Genomic DNA, 23583 nt, shown 5'->3' on the forward strand with positions numbered 1-23583 from the left:
TCAGCCCTTTCCTCTCATTTTGTCGGAAATAGTGCCTCGTCCTGCAGCTCTTTTCTGTCGCGGTCTCGCCTTGGCCAATGTCGCAGATGTTCCATAGTCTGTAGTCAGGCCACGTGCTCCCACATCCGGTCCTTCTTTCCTCCGACAGTCGTACCCTTAAAATGAGTTTGAAAAGACAGTCTTTAGAGAATTGGTAGAGGAAGGTAATCACATAAGTCTATTTCTCTCCCAGCTCCAGGCACAAATTGAAAACGTCCGTTATATTAGGGTTCACAACTAACATATAAATGACCGATGATGGGCCTGTTGGATTTACTATGACTTTCCTTCACAACTATTTATTACAGTTACGACAGTTCATCTGATGGAGACCCACCTTCGTAATACGAGCCTGACAAAGCTATACCGTTCTCTAGGGCTTTATATTTATAAAGGGTGCTGTGAGCTATCAACATGGTACTAATAGGTATCTTGCTGAGGGACGAACATAGGCTAAACATTTTTCATTCTATCAATGCATCTTGCCTTTCAACTAAACATTTTCGCTTTCAACAGTGTTCATTGCAATTATTTTCTTCGCTTCGGTCTAATCCTTTAACTTTGTAAAACATCATTCTGGTTCCTATGTAGCCTCTTATGGCCTGATTACTAAATTAGAAAAGACAGGGGTCTTATGGGAAACAACTAGGGACATAGAAAACTGTGGTAAGGGCGTAAGTAGACCCATCTCTTATGACCGGGGGTGAGGGACAGTTTTATAACTCTCGTCTGGGGCAGCTGATACGAAACAGGGGGCGTTCCTGGAATATGAGGATGTTTCGATCATTTTTACTGTTTGGGTATTGCGACAATTCGGGACGGGGAAGGTCGCGTATTCTGAGGCATTTTATTTCATCATTGGAGCCGCTGACATGTAGTTCCCTTATTACGGGTCAGATTAGGGAACCTCAGTCGTCTTACCTGTCCTTTCCCTCATCGCCAACTCTCGGTTTCGTTAATTTAGCAGAAAGGAGAGGCAATGACACGGTCTCAGGGTGATTGTATTAAAGACAAGTTTTGTGCAAATACTGGCGGTATTTGAAGCCAATTGGGTGGTGTGCTAGGGGTGGCGGTTTGCCAATTTAGGTGCTAGTCGTTCGGAAGAGTGAGAGTGTGGAGGAGAGAGAGAGAGAGAGAGAGAGAGAGAGAGAGAGAGAGAGAGAGATGTGCAACAATAGGCTAGATAGTACACGTGCAACATAGGGAGCGGCCGTGTATTCAAGATAGATTATTCAGCGCATTACTCGATACAAGACATCGCAGGTCTGCGTTAGTATTTTGAAAGCATGCGGTTCAGGACGGGCGAGCATTAGGTCGGGTACGGGGGACGTGCATTGAGAAAAAGGAAAAGGGCACTATTGTGTCGTACTCCTTGCATTCTTGGTCCTTTGACCAGTTGAGTCGACGCTTCAGTCACGCACAAACATTCTTTCATAGTTTCAGACATACGTGGCATGTGTCCACTCGCGCAACCTGGATTAAGGGTGATCATTTCTCATCAAGTCATACTATTTATTGGCTCGTTTGTTACATGAGCAGTTGGTGGGTGTGCTTAGGTGCCACCTTGCGGCGCTAGTCTGCTTCGCGTATCAGACATGGCAAGGCTTCAGATCTTCGTCACACCTCGGTTGTGATCTCTGATGTAACCTGCAGAGGGAGGGAAAAGAGGGGAAGGGAGGGGGACAACATTCGCGCATATCGAATACATGGATTCAAGAGTCCTTTACTTACCTCATACCCGTCTTATCTCCTCGGGATAGAATCCCTGAGGTTGTGGTTTCTGGAGCCAGGGGGGGGGGCAGTGTGTCCTTATAGGCTGTGAGTAGGAAAACGTTAGAGAATCAGAAGTACTTAGCGCGAAGTTTCTAGCTGGTAGGTGTATTTAACTATCGGGGTCCTTAAATCTCTTTCAACGCTGTGATGTTTTAAGGTTTATCAGCTCTTCGGTCAACTCTGTTCCCTAGTACCTTTGAGTGTCGTATCTTTATAATATTCTATTATTTACATCGTTTCACTTTACCCATCCTTTATATTCCATTTTTCACACCATTTCGCTTTTACCCATCCTCGGAAATCGAGGACTTCCACCATGTGCGAGTCCCTGAGTCAGTCGCATATTTGACGGTAGGGTGTCGTGTCTCAGATTCGATCCTCCATCCGGGGCTGGGCAACCATCTTCTATTAACCTTAAAGAGAGAGCAGAGTAGGGTGCACAGAAAAGAATTCTCCCGCCGATCCCACATTTTTAAATAAAGCATGCAATACCCGTTCATAGTTTCGAAAACCTTTATTTTGCAAAATCATTTCAGCACGTGGATTATGAGGGTGCAGTCGTATTTGGCCGGACACGGCAATGGCTAAAGTGCGTACAGTGGGGGGTTGTTTTGCAACAATAAAAACATTAGAAAGGTTTATCCATTCATTCGTAGGAAACTAAAACATCTATCAATTGGTTGGGGGATCGGGGGCATTTATTTCATAATTTAGAAGCATAGTCAGACTAGTTGCAATCAGATTTCCTATATGCATACCGTGTGCGTGCGTCATAAGCGAGGTTATACATCAGCTATATAAAAAAATATAATACATCGTACATTTGTAATCAACATTTTTAACAGGATCCTTTTACATGTTCGTCGAGTGAGCTCTCCTTCTTTCTTGTCAAGTGTACAAAGGATCATATATGTCTCAGAACATCAAGTTTTGTATTAGTAAAAAGGAACACCACGAAGTGTTCCTAAGTTCCTATTGATACCGGCGCCATTTTGGGCGGGGCCGGGTTAGTCCGGAAGTAGCATCAGGGAAAAATGTTTCCTACAACCGGCAGTTGGACCAGAGTCCTTTTCGGCAGTTCTAGAATTCCTGCTAACAGAAAGAGTGGCAATGTCATGCTTGTTTCGTTAGCGATCAAGGCAGTCGTCCCTTACCGGAAGCCTGCAGGGGCCGAGGGCTCCGCCGGGGACCTTTGTAGACTCTTCAAGGCTGTGGAGATGCTGACGGAGGTGGGGGCTCGTGCTCCGGTGGGCGAGCGACCGAGTTACATTGCTGTTCAAAGTTACCCTAGCGGCCGAGACCCGCCTTCCAGCGGGCCCAGACGCCATTTTGAGGCCCTGCAGCAGTCCCCTCTCGTCGAGTCTGCAAGAGTGGAAGAGACCTTTCTGAGGACAAATAGGGAATGGAACTCTGTGTTGTGGAAGCGGGACGTTCGGCTGGGGTGCAGCTGTGATGCCCCCACCTGGGGGGCGAGCAAAACTCGTTCGCGCCGTCTCCTTCTCCCGGTGCACTCCAGGCCGCTCTCTTTCATGGGCATGCACAATGGTCTCTCCACACCCTGTGCTCCACAAGGCCCATGCCCAGTGCTGTGGAAGTATGGCCACCTGCGGCGCACATTCGGTGCTGCACAAGTATCAGTGCAGCCATTGCATATTCGGTGCTCCGAAAATATGGGCACCGTTGCATGTTCGGTGCTACGCAGGTATTGGCACCACCGCCTGGCTGGGGGGGGGGGTTCGGTGCTGGGCCGGGGGCTGGGAGACCTCCTATCCATGGAGGTGGGAGAGGCTCGTCCGCGTCGCCTCTCCCTCCCAGCCCAACTTGGACTAATTTTCGTGGAGGTATGAACAGGACATCCCGCCGCCCAGAGTTGTCGCGGCCATTGTTCATGACAGAAGTGGCGTCTGGCGTGTTGCTGCGGCTGTCACGGAGGGGAAAAGGAAAGAGGTGTCTCGTCCTTCTCTGGGCCGGGCTTCCTTAGGTTATCGGCTGCAGCCGGATCCAGTTGGCCCTGGTCCCTGGCCATTGGTGGCCGGACCGGGAGGACATGTGGCGGGACTACCTGAAACTCCCATGCGCCACCGTGGCCGGGCCGGGAAGGCATGTGGCGGGACTGCCTGCAGTTATCCAGGGCCGCTGCGGCCGGACTCCGCTGGCCCCTGCCTCTCCTCCGGCTCCCCGCTATGTTATGATTTCCTGACCGATTGTTGGCAGCAGGGCCCGCCTTATATGGGTTGCTGCTGGTTGGGCATAGCCGTAACCCTGCCCTACTTTGGAAGGTTCCAGAGCGTGGGGGGAGGGCAAATGTTCTGTTGACTTTCATTTTCTAGGTTTTACCGTTCTTGTTTCAAACGTTTTCTGTTGTTAGGGTATTAATAGGTGTTTATTATTACGTATTGTTATTTATTTCTTGTTCGGTATGTTAAATAAAAGTTCAAGTTCATCAGTGGCCTACGGATTTCGTTTTCCCATTTCTTTCTTTCCAGGTTGTTTCATGCTAAAGTTTCTGTTAACAGAGTTTAAGTAACACGGAAGCACATGCAGAGGGATGACGTAGATTCATGCCTCACATACACATAAACTCAGACGGGAGACAGTACAAGTATGACATACAAAGACCCAAGACAAATATAAAACAATTATTGGCCATAATTATCCTTTTCCGTCTGTTAATTTAGAGCTAGACTGGGTTCCCGTCTTAACATTGTCCGATCTATGAAAACTCGAACATGTCGCTGAAATCGGTCTGGCGAAATCTGTGCCATCGGGCATAATCAAACGTGGTGGTTCTATCTGGTCTGACCATGTCGGTCTGATTCTTCTTTGTCTGGCGCTTTCTCCCTTTCTTCCGGGCTGCTATTCCTGTCGGTCCTCTGTTCCTACTCTCGCTCAGTAAAGTCGGGCATTGGGCTTTCCAGTGTCCGATACATTTACAAAAAGCACATTGGTCTTGCCCTAAGTCTGGCCGTCCTGTGCGTAGTGTCGGGGGATAACTTTCGGGTCGTGGTGTCCAGGGGTTGTCCTGTTGATATATTCCTCTACCTGCTCTGTCCTCGTCTCTTCTCTTTCGTTGCATTGCCTCTTTTCGCCACATACCGAGACTGTCGAGCATAATAGGCGTCGTCTTATTATTACGAAGGGCTATTTCTAACGTTTCTATTTTATCAAGATCGAAGGATCCTACCAGTGGCCACTGTTTGTCTTGACTTTCTTTGGTATACCTGTGCCACAATTTATTATAGGCTATGGTAACTAATCCATAGTTTATGAACATGTCCTTATTAGGGGTGCCTTCCAGTGGAGCTAGATGATCCACCTCTAATAAACGGTCCGGGCTGAACCAGCTACCGACCAGTGGGGAGAAGACAGACATGACAGCTCACAACGAGGGACAAAAAGTCAGCACTGCCTATCTTATCACTGTGTGCAAAGACTAGACAGAATATTTCTATTCTACGTTGTTTGCAGGCAGTGAATACCTCATGAACCAATAACAAAAAACAACCAATAAAAATAAAATAAAATCAGTGGGGAGAATAAGTAGGGGCGCAAAAGTCTGCGTCCTCTACCCTTTCACGATCCGTAAAGAGGAATCTGTTATTTCCTGTTTGCAGACAGAGAATTTCCAGAAAACAATCCGTGAACAGTAGTTCGGGGTCAAAGAACCCAGTTAATCAGTGTGGGAGAGGGAATCTCCAGAAAACCGTTAATAAATAATAGGATTCAGTGGGGGAGAAAAATAGGCACGACGGCTGCGTTACCTATCCTTCACTGTTTGCAAAAGGGAAAGAGCCTACTGTTTCTCCGCATGCAGACAGTGAATCTCCAAATCAGTTAACAAAGAGTAATACTAGTATTTTCTGAACAATCGATCAATTATTTTGCAGTTTGTCGTGTTTACACGACCTTACCCGGACCGTATGGACAGTTTCTTGTCTTCCGAATCCAGCGCCCGATCGTCCTCTTTTTCTCGTATTCCTCGCAGCACTCCTAATGGTTCCCAGTCAGGACCGTAGATCACTCGAGAGAGGTCTGTTCGGAACTAGTGAAGTTCGGATGATCGGCTGCCAGACGAGGGTCTATTGGGCAAGAGCTCTCCCGATCGTTGCAGTCGTTCACTCTGTCGTCAGGACCTCTCCCACTGGATCCACGAGTCGCTGATGGGCCCCACGCTTGGGACGCCAATTGTAGAATCTAGGTCGGGGGACAATCGATATTTGCCCGGCGGTATCGCCTCTTAAACCCATGAGACATTAATCAATGAAGAGGCAGGCGCTGGAGACGGGAAGGCAGGAAACAAGGTTTATTCTCTCCGGAGGAGAACACATCAGTTAGACAGCAGGTATCGTTCTGAGGTGCTCTAACCGCATCTCTGAGGCCTGGCCTCTTATATACAGGTTTTATTGCTTTATTACAGATTACATATTCATGGCGATGCTTTGATGTACGGAAAGACATTCCCGGAATCTCCCCTTCGGGCCCGTTCCCACACACATTTACAGTAGAAGTCCCCACCCCGGTCACAACAGGTGATGACTATCGCGCAGCTGGATATTCCGCCGATTCATGGAATGTGGGGGGTTCGATCGGATCTCATGGGGTGGGGGCTTTGATCAACTCGGGGGTCCTTTGATGAGGGAAGCTTTCTACTGTACGGGGAGGGGCAAGGAATAGTATCGGCAGAGCTAGGTGTCGGCCTGGGAACGAGGAAGACAACGGGCACACAGGGAAAAAGGGGTTTGCATCAAAGGGCCTGGGACCATGAAAAGGAATGAAGGGAGGTGTCGCGCTGGGAACAGGATGGGGTTCTGAGGCAGAGCTGCGCTGAAGAGGGGTTTATGACTCAAGGCAGGTGCGAGCAGGGGGGTTGGTCAGCGTGCAGGCTTGGTGAGGGCGAAGGGCTATGTCGGGGGCCAGTGGCATGCAAAAAGGGCTGTTCTGATCGAGGCACCTAAAATGGCGGGCGCGCACGACAAAAAGTGTGGCATCAGTAGGAAAGGCAAGATGGCGCAGATAATGTTTACCAAAATCGTACTAATTTTCCACACAGTGGCTGCAGAAATAAAGAAGGTAAGCGAGGGGTGACATTGAGAATCACAAAAACTTTCCAAATGGCAAAAACTGCTACAATAAAGTTAACATGTCACGCACAATCAAGTTACTGCATCACATAGCCCATACTGAATTTATTTATTGAAAAAACAAGGGTCTACAAATTATAGTTGAGCTTTTTTCGATTATCAATGTATTAATGAAGTGGCACATAAAAAGTTATAAAAAGATGCATCCCACATGCATCCATTAAGTGCATCGCATTTACCTGCATGAATAAATCTGGCAAAGCTGACCACAGGCAAGGAGAACAAATCTTCTCTATGCTTCATTCAAATGTGATGGCTAAATGGGAAAAAGAAAAAGTTCTCTTAGAATACTTGCTCACTACTACCTAAATATAAAATCGGACCCAATAGTTTAGGGACATTTAGATTATTTTCACCAAATTACCAGAGTTTGAAAAGTACCGCCCAGTATATGTTTACTACGGCTGTAATATACCTCGGTCAGTTTCCTACAGCAATGTGCATTCCTATTTCACTCACCGAAAGCGTGCCTTACGTGGCATAAAAGTCTGGAAGAGCCGATAGCCTCTAAACGACAGCCATAAATACTGACAAAAAAAATGCAGCAAAAACCGAAACACTAATTAGAAACTGAAAAGAAAGAAAGGACTTGCTAACGCAGACCTCCAAGTACTGCACCATCTTTAAGTGGAGGTCCCTTACTTTACTTATCTACACCCAAGATATTTCGGACTGCAGAAATGAATAAAATCTTTATGGAAAAGAAGAGGAGGAACCATGGTTGCCCAAAATTACTGCTGTAAGGCAGCCGTGTGTCTTCTTTCTATAACGGCTCAAAGAAAACGGCCTTGACGGGAATTCGATGGGAAAAACAAACACACAGTTTTCTGTGCTGGGTGTTTGTCCGCCCAGTGAAATTATTGCAAACAGCACCATGCACAGCGCACTTGGGCGCTGCTTCTTTTCTGCCACTTGAGTAGATTTCTCACCCGAGAGCCAGCTTTCTCAACGTGAACAGACGGTTTCTCAAAGCGAGCGGCCGCGAGCATAAACGGCCTCTCGCTTTGAGAAATCCAGCTAACTGCGTTGAGAAATCTCACCTGGCAGTTGATTTCTCTTGCTCGCGCTTGCCATCTTGACGTTGACAAGCAGGAATTAGGAAAAATCTCACGCAGAGGTGGAGTTTCCTTGCTCGGGCTCACCAAATTGTTGTTGATGAGCGCGAGCGAGGAAAAAAACTCTGCGCGCTCCACGTAATGCATAGCTTTTTGGAACTCCATGAATTCTGCATTACCCGGAAAACTCTGCAAACTCCAAGAGCTGAGCAGACTTCACAGCCCAGACTTAGCAATTTCACCATTCTCCTTTCCCCGCCTTCTCTTATGTGATGCATATTTCATTCACTGTGCACTATACAAACACAGTAGTGCCAATCTCCCATTCCCAACAAGGTAATACAATTTGATAAATAAAGGGGAAATGTCCCTTTTCCTGGGCACATTCTGTATCCATTGTGTACATAGAATGCCTAAGGAGTCTACAGGAACCTTTTTATGTAATAACATAATTCCCTTTTACCGGCCATTTTCCAATCTTGGCAATGTCATGCATTCTGAAGCACTGTATTGCAGCGAATACGCCTGCAATCATATGCAGCCACAAATGCTAGTTGCCTGTGTTAGCATCTTCAGGCAAGACATATTGACTCTGCCACAGATTGTGTTTATTTATCCACCATAAGGAACGGATGCATCAAAGGGTTTTACCCATTCTGTGTCGATGGAGAATGGGTTTGTTACATAAGTGCCAAATTTCAGTTTTTTCAGACTGAGGAAAATGAATGCAGATTTTCTTTCTCAAGTTTATCAATGTCATGTAAATGCAGAGTAAAAAAGCAGTATCACATAAAAATGTATTTTATAACAGGCTCTGGTGCTTATTTGTTTAAAGGGACATTTTGTTTGTGCTCTGGTCAACTAGACAAGCACAAATCAAGGACATTCAGAATATGACACAGATCAATGCTACTCACTTATATGATTGTGAACTATGAAATAGCCACAAAAAAACAAGAAGCTACAACTGAATCGGGGACACAGTTGGGGTGGAGAACTCCATACATAAAAAGATAGCATCGGCCGTTATTTTTATGGGCTAACAGTCAGATTCATCAAGGGAAATTGTGCTCGCAAAGGGCCAGATTCTGAGAATCTGGCCCTTTGCGAGCGCAATTTTTGCATTTGGGATTCATCATCCCAAATGCAAAATTCGCTATTACAGAGTTCACATTTTAGCGAGGAATAGCATTTAAGGAATCTCTATTTGAGACTCCTTAAATGCAATTCATGAAACTTTTAAAATTTGCGAATTCGCAATTTCCGGCCGCTATTTACCGCGAAGTCTGACTTCGTGGTAAATAGCGAAAACTTAGAAAAATGCACTTTAGTTTGGACATGTGTGTGCGCAACATCAGGCTACATTTCCATTTCAGGGGTGCTACAGGGTGTCCTTTGGACACCCCTGGCACCCTTGAAATCGCATTCTTATTTGCGATTAGCAAATTGCTAATCGCAAATAAGGATTGACTCCCCATTCATTCCTATCGGCCTTTAGGCCCATAGGAATGAATGGGGAGTTATTCCTTATTTGCGATTAGCAATTTGCTAATCGCAAATAAGGAGGCTGTAGGAATCGCAATTTATTTTGCATTTTCTACATGAATTCCAATTTGAGAGTCCTTAATAGCGATTCCTTAATAATCGCTATTAAGGACTCGCAAATCGGGACCATGATGAATCTGGGGGTTAGTCTCCGCCATACGTATGAAGTGTACACAGTCATAAAATTACCATTAGTAAAATTTGTGAATGCCAAAAAATAGTAAACCTACATAAAAGTGTACGTTTGCCTTTGGGAATTGCCCTGAGGGCCTGATAAACAAAGGTAAATTTATACTTTTCTGTAAGTATACATTTGCTATGGTAACTTTACAACTATTTCAGTATTTACAAAGGGCCTGATGCACAAAGGTAAATTAAAATGTTTCTGCAAGTTTACTATTTTGTTTTTATTTACAAACATAAAAAAATAGCAATTTTATGACTGAAATACATAAGACTCCACTATAGGGGTGAAGAACACCACACATAAAAAGTTAGGACAGGCTTATCTTTCTATGAGTAGAGTTGTCTGCACCAACTGTGGAGTCTCCACAGTCATGAAGTTACTATTAACTCATACTTTGTGAATAGCGAAAAAATAGTAAAACTACACAAAAGTGCAAGTTTACCATTGTGAATCAGGCGCAATGAGTGTAATTTTACTAATAGTAATTTTATGACTGTGGGATTCCGCAATAGGGTGGAAACCTCACAAGAAAAGACTGGCCTGTCCTATTTTTATATGTTCAGAGTTCAGCGTACTGACTGAGGAGTCTAAGCAGTCATAAAATTATTATTACCACATTAAAATTTGTAATTTGCGAATACCAAAAAAATAGTCAACTTACACAAAAGTGTAAGTTTATCTTTGTGAATCAGACCCACAAATTTGATAGCTTGATATTTTGATAGCTTGTAATGGTTTAGTCTAAGATTGATGTCACGCAATTTGCGAAGGTACATCATGTCGAAAATGTCAAAAATTGATGTAGAGTGCTCATTGTAATTTAAGTGTGTTGAATAAGTACCTAGAGAGGACGACTTCATACTTATGGTTATGTTGCATTATGCAAGTATCACACCCTAAGCCAGATAGTTTAGATGCACATTGAGTTTAATCCTTCAAAGAATCAACAGTTTTAAGGCCAGATGTACAAATATTACAAATAGCTATTTCCAAATGATGATTCCTAATGTATCGCAATTAGAAAATTGCAATTCCTGATGTACTAAATACCTATCCTTAAAATAGCAATTCCTAGTTGGGTCACACATCAACCTACCTCATAAATATTATTGAGCTATGCAATTTGTGAACCAGTAGGAATTGCTGCCATCGCTGGGAAAGTGGTCTGCTGGGGTCAGCAGGCCACTGTGTTTGTGATTGCTTTTAAATAAAGCGATTTTTATAATGCAGCCTGTGTTAAGGAAAATGGGAAGCGTTTAAAAAAAAATAAAAGAAAACTTTCATATTCTAAGAGTAGGCAATGGTCCGTGGGACCACTGCCTGCTCTTAAAAAATATTTATTTTTACATTCTCAAAGGGGAAAAAGGGGAAGTGGTCCCTTGAAGACCCTGTGCCATTTGCAAAAGGGTTACCACCTCCTTCGAGGTGGTAGCATCTGGCTGTAACTACAATACAGTCTCTGATCCACACTCTAGGCAGTACACAATAGCTTCATGATCTCGCTGTGAAAATGAGTTTCTCTACCCGACTCCAATGTAGTTGGAAATGTGAAGCGTGGTATAAGCTACCTCAACAACAACTTTGCTACTGTGAGACTGTCACAGCTTCTAGTTGGATAAGTTTCCACCCACCAAGAAAAGATGCACACAACAACCAAAATTTATCTCAATCCATTACAAAAAGGCATCTCAACAAAGTCCAATTGGATCCGATTGAAAGGACCCCCAGACCTCCTAATTCGGCTCAGGCAATAACAGTTATCTTCCCAGCATTTATTTGTTGACATGACACACTGCCTCTGTAATCACACGGAACCTCAGGTTAAACCAAATCAGGATGAACCATCTCACCATTGCATCTCTTCCTATGGGGGCTGATCCATGAATCTGCCTTGCCATTGGATTTAGAAAAACTAAGCCTGCTCTGATTCAACCATCTTGTTCCTGATCTATAGCCTCCATTTGTAATGTCATCCCATGTGTCTGCAACAGCTAGCATCATGCTGAGTTTGGTCTTCTCTGTACTCTTGCCAACATATTCCCCATTGAAAATTCATGCATGTGTGACACAAAAACTAGCAACTTTCTCTGTGTATCAGTTTCCTATGGTGACAAAATTACCCCCTCCCCATAAGCAGCGCACTTTAAGACCATCACTTCCTTTGGTAACTGCACTGCTTCCAACAGCTGTCTCACATATTCCCTGTGCTGAATGGGAGATCCTGATAGCGTTAGGAACCCTCTCTGCGACCATAGTTGTCTGAAGTCATGAACTACACCACAACCATACTGGTTATCGGTATTGATGGTGACTCGGATCTGCTCAGAGACAAGGCATGCATTGGTCAAGGCAATGATCTCGGCCACCTGTGCGGAGTGTACATTCCTGTAGACAAGCATCTTCCAGAACTCCAGAGATGGTACAGACAGCAAATGCTGCTCTCAGATTACCTTCATTGTCCATTAGACATGAACTAGCAACAAAAAAGAACTTTATCGTGATCAGACAATGGTTCATTGACAATGTCAGGTCTCAGTTTGATGGAAAGCTCAGTAACATCCAGACAGTCATGGTCTTCACAATCTTCCCCATCAACATTTAGAACAGGCAAAAGATAGCTGGGTTTAACACAGAACAGCGCTTTAAAATCACGTTTTCTGCTGCAAGCAGCACTTGTTCCTATCTTGTCAACCTGTTATTAGTCAAATGCTGTGCTTTGGTCCTTGTTATCAGGAGTTGAACTGAGTGCCGTACAATACAGGTAGTGGATGACCCATCACAATGCTTTCACATATTTTAATACTGGCAACTGTTGTGATAGCGAATTTGAGACATCCGGGCAATGCTGAAGCTACAGGATCTAATGTAGCTGAGAAGTAGGCCACTCGTCCACTGGCACATCCATGTGTCTGGGTGAGTACATAAAGAGCACAACCTTCCATTTCATGGCAGAACAACAAAAACGCTTTGCTGTAATCTGGCATTCCTAAAGGCACTCTCTCAGTTCCAAGAAGGCACGTAAGCTATTGTTATCCCAAGGTACTGGATCACTCACATCCTTGTAGGTCAGTATCTGTGAAGGCTTCGCCATCAAAGAGAAATTTGGGATCCATTGTCAAATGTTCTGGACCTGTTCTAGAATCACAATCTGATGGTTCTTTTTAGCAGCATGTAAGCATAGAGGGGAGAAAGTGTTTTAAGGCCAATCAATTCAAAAGGAATTCCTCTGGACACATAGTAGCTACACACAACTACGCAAGGGTAGTTCGTTTATTACAGCGCCAAAAATAACTGGACATAGAGACATCTCAAAACGAGAGTGTAAAAATACATTGAAATCAGTATAAAGCCAAATCTGCGAACAAAGCTGAGTCAATGATACATGCACAACAGAATTAACTCAAGAAATAGAATACAGAGGATCAGGAAGCATGAGTCTAAATTTCCCTACATCGAGGGTTGATGAATGTAGAACATCAATCTATCCCTGCACTAGCACTAAAATACATCCCTACTTAAGCATCTTCAGAGAAAGAAATAAAAGGAGTCAGCATGTGGAGTCTTTCTAAGAAGTCTCTCCACCATCGATGGGCCCATTAGCATGAAGCTATCGAGACAGAGCTTGTTTTTTCTGGAGGCAGAGAAGAAGTGGGCACCATTCCTTACTTGCAGCGTTTAATATTACAGGTATCTTCCAAAGAATTGTTGCTGTTCACACCATCTACTCTGATCACGATCTCAAAGGGAATTTTTCATGGGGCAGCGATGTTCCTGAACTGCCTCATGTTGACCTTGATTCCCAGGCCTTCTACGGTGTGAAAACAGAACAATTTCCCTTATCCGCTTTAGCTCATGATATCTACCCTTCTCTCCTTGCCTATCTAATAAAACAAATAAATTATTCTTATTAACAAGGGCGCTTCTTCCACCTGCAACACATACGTGAGAAAGAACAAAATACACATCACACAATGGTGCATATGTACAAGCAGTAATTAGTAATTAATCAAAAATGGAGGGATAAGGGATTGAGACGTCTGTTTCACTCCCCGGGGTGAGCCTATAGTTTATCAAAAGAGAAACAGACACTTGTTACACCTTTTGACCGTTGGTAAAAAGGGGGTGGATCTATTAGAGTATCCTCAAAAAACCCAATGCTTTTGTGTTCGCGCGGTATATCTGTTTCATCCGCCCCGCATTGATGTTTTAGGCAGTTATCATTGGGTACTCCAAAGTAGTGGTTTGCCAGCCTCAACCCGAGGCACCTCTGGTCTTGGGTGCAGTGTCCAGAGAAGTTAAGTGAATAAGTGTGAAAAAATAAATTCTCAAAAAAAGAAAAAAATATTAAAAAGCTGGTAAATCACCCTTGGGAAACTTTAATGTTGGCGTGATTTCCAATAGTGGTCTAAAAACAAAGGGTACTACTAAATAGATCGAGTTACTTGATCTGGCAGTATTTTGTATAAAGCGTCGACATGTTTCAGCTCTCTGGGCCCAAAGGGTCTATAGAGCTTTCGTCAGGACTCACAAACATAGAGTTTTATACTTACACCATTTGTGTAGTATTATTTTGGTTATTTTTTGATTATGTATCTGGAAAATCAAATCCTCCGTATTTTGCAATAGAATGGGGAAAGTACATAGAGAAATACACACTTAACAAGTATATTCAATAACGGGTTGGTGTACACTGGAATAAATTCTATTCACATTGAGAAACGTTATCTAGGGAAGGGGATTCAAGTGAATTGAGTAATAAATGCTAACGCTGTCCGTGGGTGGATTTTAATTCCAAAGGGAGTATAATTCCCACTTTTTTGTGTGTCAAGTGGTCGAATTACTTCCATATAGTATATCTCTTATAGATTAAACAAAGAAACCAAATCTGTCGCCTGCCTTATTGGATCACAAGATTACGCGCTGGTTTTTTGAGAGTGCGCAAATTTAAAATAGGCCAGTATTTATATTTAAGAACTACAAAACCTGCTCATTCGAGAAAAGGTTCATTAGTCTAGGGTCAGGGGGCCATTGGTTATATATTTATGAGTTCCTTCTAGAATGGTCTACACAAGCGTTTACACATACACAGTTAGGGTTTTTTTTCAAAATTGTCTGCAAGCCAGTAAAGGCGATTGGGCGTTTTAACGTAGTAATGAAAAATCATCCTACCTGTACAGGAGGTTCCCTTTCTTTCCTGGGGTCTTGCTGCTAGTAAGCCCAGAGCTGTTTAAAAAAGCGATTTACGAATTAGCTTTTCCACCCTCAAAGCGTCTTACCAGGGTGATATATGCCGGGTGAGTTTCTCCGCCATTACCCGCGTGTGATTAGGATTCTGCCTTGTGCTGGCTCTGCCCCCGGATGTGTCTATTCCCAAGGACGTTCTTATTTAAAGGGGCAGTACTCTACAGCATTCCGGCTGTGTTTTTTTTTAAGGAGTTCGATAAAACTTTATGCGTTTGCGATTGAGGAAAAAATAGGCTGATTTGTAAGACTTGCATATGGATCAACACAAAAGAGACATTAGGAGAATGTTTTCATCCATTTAGAGTAATCTCGTAGAGCAAAAGGAGGCATCTCAGTATTTACAGGAAAACTTCACTTGATGGTGAGAACACTTGCATCATTCAAGCTCTTTGTGAATATTTAGTTAACAAACTGGTGCCAGGGTATAAATTCGTTTAATCCCTGCTCACAAGTCTTGAGGCGGTCTACCCACCTCTGTTCTTTTTCGAATAATGTTTGTTCACATCTAGATGTTTTATCAATGAGCATTTCAATGACAGTCCAACGGAGTTCATCACAAGAATGGCCCGCTTCGATGAAGTGGGAACAGAGTTTTGTCGTGTTCTTTTTTAGTTTGATATTACTCTTGTGTTCGCCAATTAAAAAAAAACACAGCCGGAATGCTGTAGAGTACTGCCCCTTTAAATAAGAACGTCCTTGGGAATAGACACATCCGGGGGCAGAGCCAGCACAAGGCAGAATCCTAATCACACGCGGGTAATGGCGGAGAAACTCACCCGGCATATATCACCCTGGTAAGACGCTTTGAGGGTGGAAAAGCTAATGCGTAAATCGCTTTTTTAAACAGCTCTGGGCTTACTAGCAGCAGGACCCCGAGGAAAGAAAGGGAACCTCCTGTACAGGTAGGATGATTTTTCATTACTACGTTAAAACGCCCAATCGCCTTTACTGGCTTGCAGACAATTTTGAAAAAAAACCCTAACTGTGTATGTGTAAACGCTTGTGTAGACCATTCTAGAAGGAACTCATAAATATATAACCAATGGCCCCCTGACCCTAGACTAATGAACCTTTTCTCGAATGAGCAGGTTTTGTAGTTCTTAAATATAAATACTGGCCTATTTTAAATTCGCGCACTCTCAAAAAACCAGCGCGTAATCTTGTGATCCAATAAGGCAGGCGACAGATTTGATTTCTTTGTTTAATCTATAAGAGATATACTATATGGAAGTAATTCGACCACTTGACACACAAAAAAGTGGGAATTATACTCCCTTTGGAATTAAAATCCACCCACGGACAGCGTTAGCATTTATTACTCAATTCACTTGAATCCCCTTCCCTAGATAACGTCTCTCAATGTGAATAGAATTTATTCCAGTGTACACCAACCCGTTATTGAATATACTTGTTAAGTGTGTATTTCTCTATGTACTTTCCCCATTCCATTGCAGAATACGGAGGATTTGATTTTCCAGATACATAATAAAAAAAAAACCAAAATAATACTACACAAATGGTGTAAGTATAAAACTCTATGTTTGTGAGTCCTGACGAAAGCTCTATAGACCCTTTGGGCCCAGAGAGCTGAAACATGTCGACGCTTTATACAAAATACTGCCAGATCAAGTAACTCGATCTATTTAGTAGTACCCTTTGTTTTTAGACAACTATTGGAAATCACGCCAACATTAAAGTTTCCCAAGGGTGATTTACCAGCTTTTTAATATTTTTTTCTTTTTTTGAGAATTTATTTTTTCACACTTATTCACTTAACTTCTCTGGACACTGCACCCAAGACCAGAGGTGCCTCGGGTTGAGGCTGGCAAACCACTACTTTGGAGTACCCAATGATAACTGCCTAAAACATCAATGCGGGGCGGATGAAACAGATATACCGCACGAACACAAAAGCATTGGGTTTTTTGAGGATACTCTAATAGATCCACCCCCTTTTTACCAACGGTCAAAAGGTGTAACAAGTGCATATGTACAAGCCTCTATCGCCACCACAACATCCCTTTTATCGACGTTGTGGTAACGATAGGGACTGTGCCTTATTTACAAGGCAACGTTAAGCCACTTAACATGGCTTAAAACTGCCTTGTAAATCAGCCCCCTTTCTTGCTATGTTTAGCGTGAAAGGGGTAGGCAGTGGGTGTTGCGGTGGACGTTCCACCACAACACCCATTGATTTTGATGCTGCTCCTTGTGTACAAGGGTGGGGTACATAGAAAACAGCACCAAAGTTAAAACCAGGTAAATCCTGTTCTTAAGTAGGCGAAATTAGGAGAAATGCATTATTTCTCCTCGTTTTTGCTTTTTGCATTTGTGCTACCTTGTGCAGCACACGTGGAAAAAGCAAAATGCCATGGTTTGTTTATGTACAGAAAGGTGTCACTTCCTATACATAAACAATCTTTTTTCAAAAAACATGCAATTTTGTCACTTTCATGTGAGCTGCAGGAAGCAGCACACATAAAAGTGAGAGAATGACATTTTAGGATTGTTTATGTGCAGGAAGGGACACCTTCCTACACATAAACAATCCTACCCTGCACGCAGACATCCTTGCACTATGGTGCAAGGGTGCCTGCGTTGGCGCTAAGTTGCTAAACTCAGAGCCATCGCAGGGGGAAACACAAGGCTGCATCACATTCTTGTAAATATGGTGCAGCCTTGCGTTTCAGAAGTGGCGGAGCAAGGCGTTAAGCCATGACGGCTAACGCCTCACTTCGCCACTTCATTGTACATGTCCCACAATTTATTCAAACTGTTAATTCTAAAGCCAGAGCTTCCAGGGATATTGCATTTCAGGCCCACAAGATTCAGCTAACATGAGAGAAATAGTGTCTGAGCTTTAGGAAATTGCATAAGAATGTTCAGTTAATATTTCTACCTACATGGAAAAAGACACATTAATAAACATGTTTAATCATGAATGATTGTCAGTTGCACAGCACAAATTCTTCACCTCAGTGTTTTCTGCTGGTTACATTTAGCAAGGCAATCACCTATCATTGGCTAAGAAGAGGTACAAGAACATGAACTGAGATGAAACTCAAACACGCACTGATGGAGGCTCAAAAGAGCATCCCAAAAACTGTTTACTAACAATGCATGAAAACACATGGATCAAAAAACTTTTTTCACATTTGCGGAGAACCTAATAGAAACACAAATTTCTTTTACAGGAACAATGTTTGCGCAGCAGGTTTTAAGTTTGATCTATCACGAAGGTCATCGTAATGGAACAGAAAACATCAATACTATTGACAGAGTGCCATGGATTGAATATGACCTAAGAGTGCATGATCACAAAAAGCGTCCCTCCCCACGTTTATTTGCCAGTCACCTACCTTATCATTTGCTTCCAAGAGATTTCAGAAACAGAAGAGGAAAGGTATGTGTTTTCTTTTTTACATTGTGCTGTCCTGTTTGATGCTAGTCTATAAGTCTCCTATTTGTTTCTCACATAAATTCCATGCTTAGTTCTAATCCAGTTTACCTGTTACCCATGAATATGAGAATGCAGAATGCTTCCTGGTTAGCATCCTGGCTTTTTTTTAATCAGAAAGATTGAGATTCTGTGTTCAATTCTCCAAGAAATTCTGCAATCTACACCTGTAGGTTTACAGCTCGTTCTGACTGCAAACTTATGAATGACTGGTATTTAGAACTGTGTTCAAGAGTACTCCTGAAAGGCAGCGTCTGACACAGTTTTAAACGACTACTTCTGTGAAACCTTTATAAATTCCTGTTTACTTTCAAGCGAAGCCATTTCCCAACGCGCAGTTTTACATAGTGATCAACTGAATGGGCTAAGAATGGCTTTGCATTACCGTAATTGTGCTTTTATTTTTTTTCTCAAGTTTAAAAAATATTATCCTCCTTGAACAAACCGAGGGGCTTATTTAAGAGGGGGTTGTGTCATGTTTGCACAACACATCCTGGTACATGCGTAGCACAGACCTCTAAGCCAGATTTTTAAAGCCACGCAAAGCCACTTTGCGTGTCTCTGAGTGGCTTCAAAAATCTGGACTAACGCAACGCAGCGCAGCGCAAATCGCTACATTTTGTCACTCTGGCGTTCTATGGCCGTGGCATGGGTGTTCCCATGCATCTCCCATGGATGGTGACACATCTCTAGATTTTTAAAAAACGTGTAAACCTGAGTAAGGATGCGCCGCAATCTTACACCTTCCCTGGGAGGCTGAAAGTGAGAAATATCTTCATTTCTCCCAATGTCTTTCTCTGCAGTACACATAGAAAGGGCAATATGCCCTCCAGGATTGTTTTGGTGCAGGAAGGTGCACTGTACTGCACAAAAACAATCCTGCATACAACACAAGCACCCTTGCACCATGATGCAAGGGTACCTGCGCTGGTGCTAGGCTGCCAAAGGGTGCAACCCCAAGGCAATGGACAGGAGTGTGCTGTATTCCCTTAAATACTACGCATTCCTACCCTTTCCCTGTTGCACAGGGCACCAAGGTGACTTGCTGCACTCCACTGCATCACAAGCACATAAATGAGCCCTCCAATTCTTAAAGTCCCCCTAAAGTCTGAAGGTGTTTCTTTCCTAATGCCACTATGGGCAGGGATTCACACCTCTTTAGAATAAATATCTGATCGGTCCCTGATGTGAGACTTGTGGAAAATGCTATTTGCATGAGAAGGCCTGACTAACAATCAAAATTAGCTTGGTAAATTAGGTCCATTATGTTTAATCTATAATCCCTCTCTCTTGCTTTAGCACGTACTCCATGCCTATCTTTTCCTTCTTTCTCTGGGAACCTTAGTGAAAATGAAGAGGAGATGTGATGAACTTCTAGAAGTTACTCTGGTTGTGTTGTATTTTGTAATTATTGATTTGAATATATATTTTACAGTTATATATAGTGCTTCAATAACACAGAGCGCCTTAGGGTGATTACAGAGAATTTGCTAGGTCATAAAATTGAGTTGCCATTCGAAAAGTATAGGATGCAACCCAGAAGGTAATATATGCATTTTTGAGTGAAATATTTTTCAAGTCAGTTGCTTATGGAGAACTGTGATATGGCCCCCTTACCTGCCTCACAACATCGCCATTCCCTGAGGGCGGACTCGAACTCGGAATCGTCCGTAGTAACAGGAACCCCGCCCCCCTGTCCTCTGTCATTCCAGGAACCAATAGCCCACAGAGGAAAACCGAATGAGACCCCAGGATACCCTGGAAGTCCAACCCTCCGGGACTTGAAACGAGGAAGCCGTGAACCCGAGGATGGAAGAACTGCAGGCGGAGAGTCGGAGTGGCAGGAGTTCCCGAGAGCTGGTGACGGAGATCACGGAGCAGAGACCAAAGGCGGAGAAGAAGTGTGGAGCGAGGAGTGGTGGTGTCCCATGAAGGTGGCTGGGGAGCTGCCGTAGCTCAGGATAGCTACGGCGGAGTCGGTGAGAACACGCGCCTTGGAGAAATACTGTAAATCACTAGAAAGGCGGGAGGAGAGCACTAGAACTGTATAGAGATCGTTCACTTAGTGGAGAACTGTCCATTGTACATAGTATATAGCACGTCCTGACCCTCACTACCCTTCCTGATAACCGTCCTGCACCCGCCCTAAAAAGACTAGAGCAAGGTTAGCACCTGGAGAAGCCTCTATATTCTTCTCTTACTGAATTCCCTTCCCTCTCTATCGTCCCGCTTACCCGCTCCTTAACCCTCACGACTCGTTTTCTTATATCCGTCACATTCCTGGGTTTCGGTGTACGGTACTCAGCTTGGACTGTCCGACAGGACTAACGACTCCCTTTCTTTTTCTCCCATACGCCCTCCACAGACTACCCGGAGTCTTGGCCACAGAGAGAAGAGAAGGAGTCAAACCACCCGAACGGGAACTCCCCAAAGAAGAACAGAAGCTCGGACTGTTGTGTTTCTCATTTCATCCTTATCTGTACAACCTCAATAAACATTTCTCTCTTAATACGGCCTCCACGCCTGTTTATCCGGCCTGCACTCCCCCCACGATCACAAGAACAGACAATTGTAATTGGAGTTGTCTCCAGTGTATTTGTCAGATGCTTTCGCGCCTATGTTTGGCATGTAAATGTTGTCTAGATTAAATGATTGCATGATTGCTAAAGACATTGTCATTCAAGTCTAATTGCTTTAAAAAGAAGTGGCAGGGACTGTGGATCAATGATATCATGTTAATCCTATTTCCAAATATCTGGTTCTACAAAAGGCAGCTTCTATAGATTGCCTCTATAGACCTGTTGATTCAGAAGATGGTACCAACTCAGTGGCAGAGCTAGTGGGGGGGGGAGTGGGGGCAGTAGTGGTGGACCGACCCAGGCAGCACGGATTTTGGGGCGGCGGCCGGCCCCCCTTCCCCCTCTCTTAATTGCAGCTGTAAGAATCTGCATTAAGCCCCCTGAGCCCCCGCTCTTACGTGCGGCCTTCGTGGCCGCATGAAGTGCCAGCATCTCCCCCCGCTCTTCGATTAAGCCGCGGGCGGCAGATGCAGTGGCTGCCACGGGGTGCCTAGGGACTAGCTACGCCACTGTACAAACTCATAGGTATAGACAATATTCTTTGCAAATACTTAGTGTTTTTTTTTTTAATAGTGTAGAACTAATTGTTTACAACCAGTACCCCGATTACTGAGTCGACAAGTGTGTCTGACATGAGTGTGCTGTGATTGCGTTTTCCGCACTTGCTTTTTCTGCATGTAAATAAGATGCATGCAGTCTTTCAACAGGTCACATTCTCCAATAAACCGACAATTAAATTAATTTCACTAGCTCTATGCCAGTGTTGTGGGCCTTGTCATATTAACAAAGAAAATACTAGGGAAACTTATAGAAACATTTGAAATGTTTTCAGCAGAATAATTTTTAGAGGTTGGGGTTGAGGGAATAAAAAAGTGATTATTTAACTTTCTTATAGGAGCGCACATTACAATTGACCCTCCTGCTCTATGAGCTATTAAGAAAGGTGAAGGTGACGGAAAGAGCAAGCTACCAAAAGAAATACAGCAGGGACATCCTGAGTTTCACTGCCAGAGGCAACATGTTATTTTTGACACTGCCTCCTTACTTGCATTGTTTAAGGTGAGGATTTCCCTTCCCCGTCCAATACTTACATTCTTGAGGAAAACCAAGCAACAAGTATCAATAGTACATTAGGATTCACACTCTCTCTATTTGAACCAAGATGGTGGCAAGCTAACGGATGTGCTTGCAGCGCTCCTGAACAGGAATCGGACAACAAATTGCGATTGCCTAAACAAATGTTATACTAATTCTTTATATATATATATATATATATATATATATATATATATATATATATACATTCTTTATCATGCACAAGGCCAGAAAAGTACATAAAACATAAAATTCACTTTATCAGTCAGTGCAATACATACATAAGTAGACTAAAAAGATCATCCCAGCATGAGCAGCAAACTTACATACAAAATATGTGTGAGTCAAGCTCCCATAGGACCAGGATCACTGGACTGCAAATATTTAGACCTTAATCTCCTTGTATCAGTTCTCAATATCCTAATTGCATTCTATAATCTCATAAGCTCAAAAGCCCGACAAAGTGGAAGTATCAATTTTTCCTGATATCCTTTGTAAGCTGGGCAAAAGAGGCTTACGATTTAAAGTCTACTTTAAAATCAAGGAATGCAGAAGCTAGAGAACCTGTTCCCACTTGCCAACTATAAGCAGATGTCTTCTACTCCCGATACAAGCTCTTTATGGCTGCCCTAGTTATCCAGCTAAGGTCTGCTGGAGTAATTCATAGATTCGCACAGCGTAGTTGACTAAAGGATTGCTGGATATACCTAACCCATGGACATTTTAGGGCACCGTGTGACCTGAGAAGATCCTCTGGACTTTTCCGTTAGGATAAGAACTCCGGGGTCACCCAAATTCTGTGCCAATACAATATGGCTAAGCGCTCCTAGTCACAGGTGTAAGCGCATCAAATGAGCGTGGTGCTAATAGGAAGATTGGTCCGTGAACACATAAAACAATTTTCAACTTTATCCAGCGAGCTACAATATTTGTGATCCCAGAGTTCCACATCATAGGATGCAGTTCCCACAGCTTTAATGTTATAAGTTTGAAGAGCTGGAGAGATAGGGCGAAATTGAGAGCCCCTAAGGGAGCCAATAATTCCACTAGAGTACTGTTCAAGCTTTAACCTGCATTTTACAATATGCATAGACAAATTAAAGTGTTCGGTGAGTGTGACCCCTAAATAATCAAAAATTGGAACTTGCTTTATCTGGGCTCCGTGCAGCTCAGAGTTGGCCCTAGATGATGGACAAGGGTTGAAGACATTGTACTTGGTCTTGCTGATGTTGACCTTCAAGCCCCTCTGCCTGCAGGTGCACTAAAATTGAGCCAAGAGCATTTGCAACCCCATCAGCGATCTAGAAATCAGAAGGATGTCATCAGAAAGCAGTAGGGCTAGGATCCTAACATCAGCAATGCTTGGTGCAGCATTCTCACAATCAGCCAAGTATGCCACCAGACCATAAATAAAAATAAGGTTGTGGCCAATACACATCTCTGTCTGACACCCTGATTGATGGGGATA

General features: G+C 43.4%; 1 protein-coding gene across 1 annotated transcript in view; it reads left to right on the forward strand.

Annotated features, from left to right (window-relative positions):
• LOC144763172 (amine sulfotransferase-like) overlaps positions 1 to 23583 on the forward strand; it is a 405236-nt gene that overhangs the window by 162964 nt on the left and 218689 nt on the right. The window contains exon 4 of the mRNA XM_078648512.1: positions 18179 to 18387. Coding sequence (XP_078504638.1) covers positions 18179 to 18387 — 209 coding nt within the window. The remainder of the gene's footprint in view (positions 1 to 18178; positions 18388 to 23583) is intronic.

Source organism: Lissotriton helveticus, chromosome 6 (assembly GCF_964261635.1).
Source record: "Lissotriton helveticus chromosome 6, aLisHel1.1, whole genome shotgun sequence".
Lineage (NCBI taxonomy): Eukaryota > Metazoa > Chordata > Amphibia > Caudata > Salamandridae > Lissotriton > Lissotriton helveticus.